Source organism: Rattus rattus, chromosome 3, assembly GCF_011064425.1.
Source record: "Rattus rattus isolate New Zealand chromosome 3, Rrattus_CSIRO_v1, whole genome shotgun sequence".
In the NCBI taxonomy this organism is placed as follows: Eukaryota; Metazoa; Chordata; class Mammalia; order Rodentia; family Muridae; genus Rattus; species Rattus rattus.
Genome location: NC_046156.1, coordinates 57,436,436 through 57,448,498, shown reverse-complemented (window position 1 = coordinate 57,448,498; position 12,063 = coordinate 57,436,436). Strand labels below are relative to the sequence as shown.

At 39.6% G+C, this 12,063-nt stretch overlaps 1 protein-coding gene across 1 annotated transcript in view; it reads right to left on the bottom strand.

Annotated features, from left to right (window-relative positions):
- Positions 1-12,063, bottom strand: part of Man1a2 (mannosidase alpha class 1A member 2) — a 146,118-nt gene that overhangs the window by 84,731 nt on the left and 49,324 nt on the right. Inside the window, exons 4-5 of the mRNA XM_032897628.1 lie at positions 10,850-10,968; positions 8,552-8,632 (exon numbers count right to left, since the gene is read on the bottom strand). Of these exons, the coding sequence (XP_032753519.1) occupies positions 8,552-8,632; positions 10,850-10,968 (200 nt within the window). The remainder of the gene's footprint in view (positions 1-8,551; positions 8,633-10,849; positions 10,969-12,063) is intronic.

Sequence of the window (12,063 nt, the reverse complement as noted above, 5' to 3'; positions counted from 1 at the left end):
CTTTGTTAGGACAGCATGTAACCCTCACTACACCAGAAAATGGGATACATACAAAACATTTCTTACTCTGGTTACACCTCTAATACAACAAAAGCACTCTGTCACATTATAAATTATAGTTAACTTTAGCTCATATGAAAGAAGCCTACTTCCTACTTATTCAGCACCAGATAATGCCAAATTCAAATTATTTTTCTATGATGCATTTATTTTCGGCACATCACAGATGTAGATTCAATGTTAGAGCCACAGAAACAGGTCTGGTGAGGACTTTCAAATTAAAATGATGACATATAGTAATGCAAGTCTACTGAATAAGAAAATCAGGAAAGAAATGCATGGCCTTACCCCTGAGTAGACATACCTTAAGAATTTGTATTACTTATTTTAAACTAAGTAAAAATCTTCACTACCCTCACAAACTTCTGGTTAATGTTACAAAGTTGATTGTAGTAAGACAGACACAGCAGCTATGACGTGTTCCCTGAGACACGGTGAAAGGCCTGATCTAATAAGCAACGAGTATCATATGCTGGTGCTCTTGTGGTGAAGGGTACAAAGTCACCCTAGAAGGAGGAAGTAGGTCACGGGGCGCGTGCACTTGGGTGCCCTACTTTAACCTGGCTTAGTCCTACATTCCTCCTTTCCTGGCTTCCTTTTCTACACTGTTATGCCCTCCCTGCTAGGATGGTCTAAAACCTCCAAAAGCATCAACAAAGAAAACCTGAGTTCTACCTCTCCACAGGGGCAGCATCTGAGTCCTCAAGCACTACATAGGTACTTGCCCACAACTAAATCAATCCAACTGTCAAGCTGACTTTTATACTGGAGGAAACTTAAAGTACAAAAGGTAAAAAGCTTCATAAATACCACTGGTGGGGAGTGGGGGTCATGCAAGGTGAAAAATCAAAACTCCGAATTCCAACCCACTCCACTTGTTTCTTCTTTAAACTTTGAGGCTTACAATTATACAAAAGTAGAAATAAATATATGTTAGCAACACATATTTCCTTAACTATTTGGTTTTATCCATGACATCAGCAACCAAACTTCAATGTTTTGCTTCAACTTTTCTGCCGAGAGTCTGAAGCCTCCCTCCTAAATTTCCTCAAATTAATTTTGGTTCTTATTACTGATATTAAAATAATCAAGTACATCAAACACTCACACATAAAATAGTACTTCAGATAAATAACAACCTCTAACTCAAAGTCTTAAAACATTCCTATGTTCTTCTTCTCATTGGCACTTCCATGAGATTGCCCGGTAGGCAAGTCTAAAGGGCATTTTCCTGGCCCTGACTGATGTGGGGTGACTGATCTCTGCGGTGGTGTGGTTCTGGGTGATGGAAGAAGGACAAGCAAACCATAGAGAGAAGAAGTAAGCAGTGTTCCTCCATGGTCTCTGCTTCAGTTCTGCCCTAAGTTTCTGCCCTGTCCTCTCTGTAAGCAGCCTATGAACTATAAACTGAAACAAACCCTTTCCTCCTCAACTTGCTGTTAGTCATGTTTATCAGAGAAACAGAAAGCTAACTAGAATAGCAGGGACAACACAGTTCGTAACACTGTAATGGGGCATAAATGTCACTATTCCTTTGTCCATACCCACAGAATGTACCACACTGTTTGAGGCATACTGTCAACTGCTTACACATAAGGATTTGACAGTGTAAATTCATTAGTTGTAATAAATAAATCACCATGGTGGAAGACAGCATAAGGGGGAGGCCGGGATCAGGGACACACGGAGGGTATAAGAATCTCTATAATTTCCTCTCAACTATGATTAAAGTACTCTGAAAACTTTAACAAAAAAAATCTTATTAAAAAAAAAAAAAAAAAAAAACTTATTTAGTCCAAAAATGAAATACCAGGAAAAAAGCAAACGGAATAAAACATGTTTTGGCAACCAACAGGAAAAGATCTTTTACCAATCCTACAACAGATAGAGGCCTTATATCCAAAATATACAAAGAACTCAAAAGTTAGAGCGCAGGGGACAAATAACCCTATTAAAGAAGTTCAGAGCTAAACAAAAATTCACAGCTGAGGAATGCGAATGGCTGAGAAACACCTAAAAAGGGTTCAGGGAATGCAAAAAAACAACCCTGAGATTTCACCTCACACCTAAGATCAAAAAAGGTGACAGCAAAAAAAAAAAAACCTCCATTGTTGGTGGGGTTGCAGGTACAACCATTCTGAAAAATCTGAGGTTCCTCAGAAAATAAGGATCAGTCCAATACCCAAAAAGATGCAACATATGAAATCCACTATGTTCAGGAGGAAAGCCAGGCTGAAAAGAAAAGATGCCTTCAACAGAGGAATAAAACATGGTACATTTTAAAATATTACTCATATCAAAAAAAGACTTTCTCAAAAGGAAGAAAATTAAAAGCTAACCAATCACAGAAAGAATCATGGTATGCACCAACAAGCCCAAATGCTTGAATTCTAGATGCCTAGAACAAATGAAACTAAAGACGGATGATCAAAATGTGAATGCTTCACTCCTTCTTTAAAAGGGGAACAAGAATACCCTTGGCAGGGAAGAGAGAGGAAAAGATTAAAAACAAACTGAAGGAACACCCATTCTGGCCCATACATATACAGCCACCCTTCAAGATGGATGATAAAACAAAAGCCAGAATGAATGCCAGCAAAACCACTGAACTTTAGCTTGAAGGGCTTAGACCCCAATGTACAACAAATGCCAAACAACCAGAGCTTCCAGGAAAAACATTGGACTGACCCTGGACTCTGAAGGGCAATGAATATCCTAGTAAGAGCACCAGTGGAAAGAAGCCCTGGGTCCTGGTAAGACTAACCCCCAGTGAAAGACAGCAATGGGGAGGAACACCCATAAGGAAGGGGGGAGGGAAGGGATGTTTGCCCGGAAATAGGGAAAGGAATAACCTCCTAAATGTATATAAGAAATATTCAAGTTAATAAAAAAAAGAAAAGAAAAAAACCATGTTTTAAAATAGTAATTAAAAAGTTTCTCAAGGAGGTTAAAGATAATCTGAGACCAACAAGCATCAAGTAAGATAAAGAAGCCCTACCCTAACCTCAAGAGAAAAGTAAAACCACTCGTATCCTTCACATAAAACAAAACATGAACAAAAAAATCTTTATGGTAGCCAATGAGAAAAACATTACACATAGAAGGGTAAAGACTAAAGCAGATTTCTCGCCATAATCCCTCCTTCATAAGATGATTTAGTGCTATCTTCAAAGTGCTAATATAGAGGTTATCAACCTTCCTAATGTTGCAACCCTTTAATATAACTCCTCATGTTATAGCTCCCTCACCCAGCCATAAATTACTTTAATTACTACTTCAGAACTATAATTTTACTACTGTTATGAATTATGATATAAATATCTGATATGCACCTGTCAAATGGTCATTTGGGGCTGTGACCCACAGGTTGAAAATCACTGTACTAAAAGGAACTCTCAAATTACATTTTATGCCCCCCCCAAAAAACCTTCTAAAAATAAGGATAAAATAAAGACAAAAACAGAAGGAATTCACTAGCAGCAAATCAACTTTCAAAATGCTATAGAAACTCATTACCCAAAGGGATAAAATACAAAACCTGTAAACAAAAATGAAGACTAACAAAAATCACTGAAATTACAATCAATAAAAAATGCCTTTCCCCTTTACACTGAATAGCTCCATAATGTAGTTGACATCAGAAGTAAAAATTCTAACAATATAGTATGAATTTTAACATAAAACTGAAATATATAACAAAAAAATTAAGAGGCTATCATTACGAGATCCTCACATACAAGTGAAGTTAGATCCGATGACTGACAATAGAGCGGATTAAACATCTGTATATAAAAGAACAAAGAACCACTATTTTCAAAAGTCACCAGCAACGGAATCCCTGAAGCTTTGCTAGATGACAGCACACACCTGTAGCTCAGGTACTCAGAAGAAGAAGGCAAAAGATGGAAACTTTAGTGACCTCAGCAACTTTGTGAGACTGGTCTGAAGGTGTAAAGGGGCTGGTGTCTGAATCAGGAGGGACGGCTCAGCAATCAAGAGGGCTTGTTCCTGGCAGAGGGCCTGGGCTCCATCCCACCACCCACGTGATAATTACAGTCATGGTAACTCCAGTTCCAGAAGATCTAAAACCATCTTCTGACCACCGTGGTACATGATCCACATACATGCATACATGCAGGCCAAACACATAAAATAAATAATCATAGAGGGGTGAGAGGGCTGGTGTACAGCTCATAACTAAATTGTCTCATACGATGTGCCATGGATATAGTCTAATGTACACATACAATACAAATAGTAAGTCAATTATAGAGATTAAAATATCACAAAGATTATATTTTAAAGGGCATATTTTTAAATTACTTTTAAAATGATTTAAAAAGAAATTAAAAACCAGATGAGACAAACAGGAAATCCTAACAGTCGGATAAAACCGGCAGTAAGGGGCTGCAGAAATGGAACAGATTGTTCTTCCAGAGCTCCAGTTCCAGTTCTCGTGTTGGGCAACTCATGCTGGTCTCTGACTCCAGCTCCAGGGAACCCAACGTGGACTCACACACAGACAAGCCTTAAGTCTGAAATAACAAGGCACTACAGGTGTGTTTCCCTGTGTCTAGAGGCTCCCAGGACAGCATGATGCTTCTGGCTAATCTGCACTGTCTCTTCATTTTACTGGGTCAAATGCCAAAGAAAAATAGAGCTGGGCGAGCTCTGCTGCTAACACACAGGGGCTCATCTTGGCTGCACACAGTGTAAATGAAAGGATGGTCATGCACAAAATCCCCAGAAGTGGTATAAGAAGGCTGGCTCTAGGATACAGAATCTTGGCTACTGTGATTAATCAGCTAAGTCACAAAAGTAGTCAATGCTTTGATGAAGACCTCCTTTCCTAGCTATTAACCCTCTCAAAAAATAAACATAAGCCCATGATTTTCCATTCAGGTACCCACTGACATTCGGATGGATCCTTGGAGCTGTGGGTGCCCTCCTGACATCCACACACTCCATGTTTCCCTGTCTGTCTTTCTCGTGCTTTCAGAGAAAGACTGGCATGGAGGACAAGATTCGGCCTCTTGCCCTTGGACTGCTTTAGATGCAATGCTTACAATGTCCTCTTCCTACTCTTCGTAACTTCCTTGTTCTTTGCTGACAAAGGTTTGAGCAGAAAGAATAGAAAGTGCTGTGTTCTTTCTTCCTTTTGCCTCTGCCTGGCCTTCGCCCCAAGGCCCATGAGTCCAGCAGAGGAAGGGGAAATAACTCTTCTATAGAGTTAGTAAGGGTGGGTAAAGTGTACATCTCTAGTTTCTTTGGAGACTCTGATTATAATGTTTTGCTGGGGCACACAGGTGAAAGAGTATTTTGCTGAAGCAGACACACATAAAAAAAGTTTTGCTAGAGCAAACACGTGAAAGGACACATGATGTTTAGAGAGAACACAGATATGACCCCACAGGCAGTGGGAGCTGCAGCCCTGGTTTGCCTGGTTCACCTCGCTATTCTCTGCTGACCACACGCATGTATTGGTTCTCCAATTGTGTTGCTGAGCTTTGCCTGTGGTGACTTCATAGAGAGAAACTCGACAAAGAACCTCTCCTGTCGTTCCTGTGGCTTCTTGCCACTAGCTACACTCAGGTGAGCCTCAGTTTCTTCTGGATTGACCTGCTCTTGCTGATTCCTGCGTGGTATCTTCTGAGTGGACTGAACTGCAGCTGCTGGATCGTATTTGGTGTTTGCTAGTGGACTGGACTGAGAACAACAAAGATTGGAATTGCCCAAAGAACTATTTCTAAACAGGTCCACTTCCCCTTATCCTTTGATTCCCACTGCCTCTGCTGGGTGATGGGCTAGAGGGCGGGTTGAACCCTTGTTAAAGCTGTGAAAAACAAACGCTACAGGTGGTAGCTAGATCCAGTCTCAGCTGTAGCCTCCCTCACTTTCTGCTCTCAGCACTTCCTGATTCTTTCTTCCTGCCCTGTCCTTCACCTTGAAAAAGACTGGGAACAGTTCCAAAGGAGGACAGAGTAGACGGAACAGTGATTTAAATTTTATTAAGTAAAGCTTACAAAACTCTATTTTAGTCACAGCTTTCATTTTATACCATGACCTTGCCACAGTTTCAAAGGCAGTCTGAGCATGGTCACCATGGGTCTGAGCGTGGTCACCATGGGTCTGAGCGAGGTCACCATGGGTCTGTGTGTGGTCACCATGGGTCTGAGCGTGGTCACCATGGGTCTGAGCGTGGTCACCATGGGTCTGTGCGTGGTCACCATGGGTCTGAGCGTGGTCACCATGGGTCTGAGCGTGGTCACCATGGGTCTGAGCGTGGTCACCATGGGTCTGAGCGTGGTCACCATGGGTGTCTGGATCTCTTGCTCTGCTATTCTCACTCTCCCTTGACTGCCAGAGGGAGTCAGTGTTTTCTCTCTGCGCCCTGGAGCAAAGTTGGGCTCTTAATCTTGCCACAAAGCTTTTACTCAGAACTAGAAAAGGGTGGAGTTTATAGCTCACACTCTTAGTTCCTCTAAAATCTCCAAAATTTTTCAGTCTTCTGAATTGAGTCTGTAATTTTTGCTGCTCAATCCTATCCTCTGACACAGCCTACATCCAACTAGGAAGTCTGGGCTTTTCTCCTTCCCAGGTCAAGAGGTGGGCTTCTTCCAAAAGCTTTTGAGAACTAGATTTTCTCCAGGAAAATGAGGAACACCCACTCTTGGGCCTCACCTTTCTTCCGGATCCAAAACTTCCTCCTCACAGCTGTGTTTAAAGCAACTTCCTGAAGCTGCTCTACTCACTAACTGCCAATCTCCCAGTGATGAAATGAGACCAGTACCTGGGCATGTCTGATGGGGCATCACTGTGTAAGGACACAGAGTCATACACTGCTTTGTGCAAAGACAAAACACATTCTATTTTTCAACTATGTTATAACTACCAAATAATTTGAATATATTGTTATAAAATATGACAGTAGAGGGAATCAAAGCCTAAGTTACCTCATATGGAAATTCTACCTTTTAGGAAAAGAATCGAGTTTACACAAATCTTACCAGAAAAAAAAAAAAGAATGCCAATTCATTTTAAAAAGTCAGCATTACTGGCAGACACAAAGTATTGAAAGACAAGGGCTGGAGAGACGGCTCGGGGGTAAAACACTTACACAGTGTAGGGGTTGGAATGCGGAGTCTCAGAACCTACTGAAAAAGCAGGGTAGGCATGATCGCTTACCTATAATACCTATGTCTACACAGGATTCCCTGAGGCAGCTGACTCACTAGACTAGCCAAATCTACAACTTCTGGTCTCAAGTGAGAGCGAGCAAGATAACACTCAACACTAACTTCAGGCCTCCACATGTACACAGAGAATAAAAATGTTTGCCACTAGGGTGATTACCTGACTCCAATCCCCATGACCCACAGGGTAGAAGAAAAGAACAGACCTCTGCCAAGCTGTCCTCTAACCTCTACATACACATACACACACACACCCCAATCAATCAATCAATCAATCAATCAATCAATCAATCCATAAAAGAGATATGGTTTAAAAATTTTAAATGCCAAAATAATTTGATATCAAAACATCCACTCCTGATGGGGAAAGCCCAGCAAACTAGGAGTGTAAGAGAATATCTTCAAGATAATAAAGGGTATCTACAATAATAATAGTTAATAACAACAACAACAACAATAATAATATACCCAACATTATGTTAATAGTGTAAAACTAAATGCTTTTCCCCTAAGATCAAGATTCAGACAAGGATGCCTACTCTGACAATTCCTATTAAACTTTATAAAAGACATCTTAGAAATGCATTAAGGTGAGAAAAATACTCTTCTCTACAGAGAAAAATAAGTCAACTCTTTTTACTAATGATACTGTTCTTCATAAAGGACATCCCAAAGCATCTATTCTATTTAGGGATACCAGAATTAATGAAACCAGAAAAATCTAAAACAGACTACCACACATGTCCTATGACCTCCATGCACATAAATGTAATAAACTTAATGTATAATAAAAAAATGTTTTATAAGAAATACCAATAGATAACACTCTTTAAAAAACTAAACAGGAACTGGAGAGATGGCTCAGTGGTTAGGAGACCTTGGTTCAATTCCCAATACTCACGAGGAAGCTCACAATTGTCTGTCTTTTGCCCAGATCCAGGGCATTCAATGCCCCCCTCTGGCCTCCACAGGCACCAGGCAGGTATATGATGTATAGAAACACATGTGGACTTGATACTACTAAACATAAGCATTTCTTTTCAAAAACCAAAATAAACTTCTAAAATGATAACAAAATGTTCGTAAACCAAGAGTCAAAACTATTAATCTATCAACTCTCTAAGTTCATAAAACCCAACCAAAACTTTAATTTTGTAAAACCCAGTAAGTGAATTCTAAAATTTATATTACAAGAAAATCTTTAGTTCAGTAGTAGTCAAATTACTAGAGACATTTCCATTCACACCGTTCATAACTCTTGCAATCAAACAAACAAGGGATTACTTGACTGTACTCACTTCCTCTCCCGACAGGTAATATGCTGCAAGGAGCCCTCCAATAAAGCGAATGTTAACTTCAAACACAGACACTTCCGAGTTCTGCGGAGACAAAGTAAAAATACGCATATACATATAACACTTGACCGTTTTCAGAATTTCAGTTTTTTAGCAGTTCATTTGTTTCTCACAGACAGAATGTTTGGCTTTGATATTCTGGACTTTTATTTCTCATGTCACAAATCCTGACTTCCATTTGTTGGTTCACAGAAGTTCCTCTATTGCTATCAGCACAGCTTCCTACTTAACAGCACTGGGCCATTTGGTGGACCCCAAGCCTGTGAGATTATCTCAGTACTCACTAAGTCTGACTAGTGTTGGTTCCCTGTGAAGGCCTCCACTTCCTGAATAATGAATCTCAAGTCAAAAACAAAAAAATCTCCTCTAATGATTCTATTATTTATTTTAATTATTATAGCACAACTCTATTTCTATCTCTTCTCATGAAGTTTTAGTACTTTGCTAATACATAACCTAATAAAGTAAATGCCAAAAACCAGTAGAATTATGGCTAATAAACTAATATTACTGAAAACCCATTCCTATGTCAGAAACCAATATCGATATTCACAGCACATATACATCAAAATGAAAAATGGATATTTAGAAATTTAAAAAGTAAAATAAATACAGTAGTAGAAGAAAATATGACAACAGGCAAACTTAAGAAAGCAGATAATATGTAAAAATAAAATCAAATTTTTTTGTAATAAATCAACTATGAATTTAAAATTACCATAAATATAAATTATCTACAAGAAAAGATCATAAACAAAACTGAAAGGCAAACAAACTGAAGCACATTTATCACAAATACTTACATATGTAATACAAACTATTTTGTATAATTTCAATGTGGAAGGAGAGAACAGACTCTCCCAAGCTCTCTGACAATCTCCACTCTATTATTTTATCACACTGTGTGATACATACATAAACATAGTAAAAAGTTTTTATAATAAATATCAATAGATAAAACAGAAACTGGAGCGTTAGTTAGTGGTTAAGAACACTGACTGCTCTTCCAAAGGACCTGGGTTCAATTTCCAAATGTCAGTTTACAACTGTCCATAAGACCAGGCCCAGAGGATCTGATACCCAGGGAATAGGTAAAACACTCTAAATAGAAAGTCTGAATGCTTCTCTTCAGGCTTAGGACACTTCTTGGACCAGGGAATGGCTCAGTAGGTAAAGCATCTTCCATGAAAGCATGTGGAATGGAGTTCCAATCTCTAGCACTTCCATAAATGCCAAACAAGTATGGCAGTCCGCCCCATAGTCCCATCAAATAGGCAGAGATAGGAGAGAGGAGATTCCCCACAGAAGGCTCACTAGCCAAACAGGTAGACTGTGGGTTCGAGTGAGAGACCTTGACTCGATGTATAAGGTGGAGAGCAATCAGCAGGCAAGGAAGACTTGACTAACGCCAAGCATTGGCTCCACATCCCCACATGCAGCTACCCAGCTGGTCACACTGGCTGCAACACTATGAGTGGGGTCAACAGAGTCCTGGAGCTTTGCAGAGGTGAAGCACATTCCCTCCTACACAACAGAAGGCAGGCTGCCTACCTTACAGTCGCATGTACACAGCTCCCTGGGCTATTTCTCAGAAATGTACATTAGTAACGAATTCTTCAATAGTTTGGAATAATAATAATAACAGTAACAATAGATGCACTCAATTATTCTCTCACTACTATTATAAATGTTATAAACTAAGCACTATAACGTAAAGCAGTTTATTAGTTTGTTAGACTTTAGGTCATCCCTTCTCCCCCGTTATGTCCTTAACTAAGACACTACCTTAAATAAATGCAAGAAATATGAAGACAATGAGAAAAGATGAGTACTTACAGAAAAGTAATAAAACAAAGGATAATCCCAAAAGAAGAATGAAGACTTAGCACGGGTTCAACACATGGAAATGTGTCCTCACCTTCCTGGAATCTGGAAAGTCCAGGATCAACAGCTCCGGCAGATTCCGGGACTGGTAAGCACCAGTCAGCTGGCCCACAATGGTACTTATGTGACCTCTCACGTATGAGGCAAAGTAGTTCTCAAGGACTACATTACAAGGAACTAATTATATCCACAACAGCTCTGTCCTGATGAACTGATCACTTCCCAGTGACCCTTTCTAGTTCCAACACATGAGGGATTAGTATAAATTTAGGAGGATATAAATATCCAGATCAGAGCATTAAACTGTCCTTTTATAGTTAACTTTAAATATTAGATACATTGCCAAAGTATACACACCACACTGAAATCAAGGTTGTCTTCAATCCATCTTTGCCCATCCATGAATTCATCATGAAGCCCCATGATATAAAGGGTATCCAAAGCATCCACTATGGTGGCCCCCATCTGTGAGCTTCCTATTTAGGAGGAAGAAATAGCTGTTGTTAAAAACGTTCCCTTCAGGGACTGCAACCCATAGGAAGAACAATATCAACTACCTAGATCCTCAGAGCTCCCGGAGACTAAACCACCAACTGAAGAGTAACAGGTGGGCCCATGGCTCCCAGTACATATGTAGCAGAGGCTGGCCTTATCAGGCATCAATGGGAGGGGAGGCACTTGATCCCTTGGAGGCTTGATGCCCCAGAGAAAGGGGATGCTAGAAGGGTGAGGTGGGAGTGGGTAGGTGGGGGGAGTACCCTCTTAGAGGCAAAGGGGAGGCAGAGTGGGGTGGGGGACTGGAGAGGGAAAACTGAGAAGGGGGACATCATTTGAAATATAAACAAAAAAAAAAAAACAACTGAAAAAATCCCCTTCATATGATCTATTTTAATTTTGTATACATTAAGAGTAAACTAAAGATTACATTTAAGTAATGTCATTACTCACTTTTCTATTGGACCAGGTAATAGGAACAGTTAAGATTTGGGAAGCTAATAGAAAAATAAGTGAGAACTAACAGTAGATTCTCCTTGTTGTTTGCCTTGGTCAGAACATGAGTACATACTTAACTAAAGTATGAAAATGCAAGGGGAGGGCAATGATTCAAACTGACGGGTAAGTCACAACATAAGCCATGCCCTTTGGTTCAAATTCATAGAAGGGGTATATATGATAATAAATATGTAAATAAAGTCTTATATAAGTAAAATAAATAAATCTTTTAAAAATTCATAAGACTAATTTTAATAAATTTTATTACTCTTTTTTTTGGTTTGGGTTTGGGTTTGGGTTTGGGGTCAAGACAGGGTCCCTCTTTGTATCCGTGGCTGTCCTAGAACTCAAGACCAGGCTAGCCTCAAACTCAGAGATCCAGCTGCCTCTGCCTCTCCAGTGCTCAGACTAAAAGCATGCACCACCACACCCAACTATGTTAATACTCTTTTAAAAAAAAAAAAAAACAGATAGAAAAAAAGAAATCATGAAGTAAAATGTACATAGAGAAAAATGAAAATACAAGAAACCACCACCTCTGACAATTCTAATCTTTAAAGAGCTTCAGAAAGCAGGTA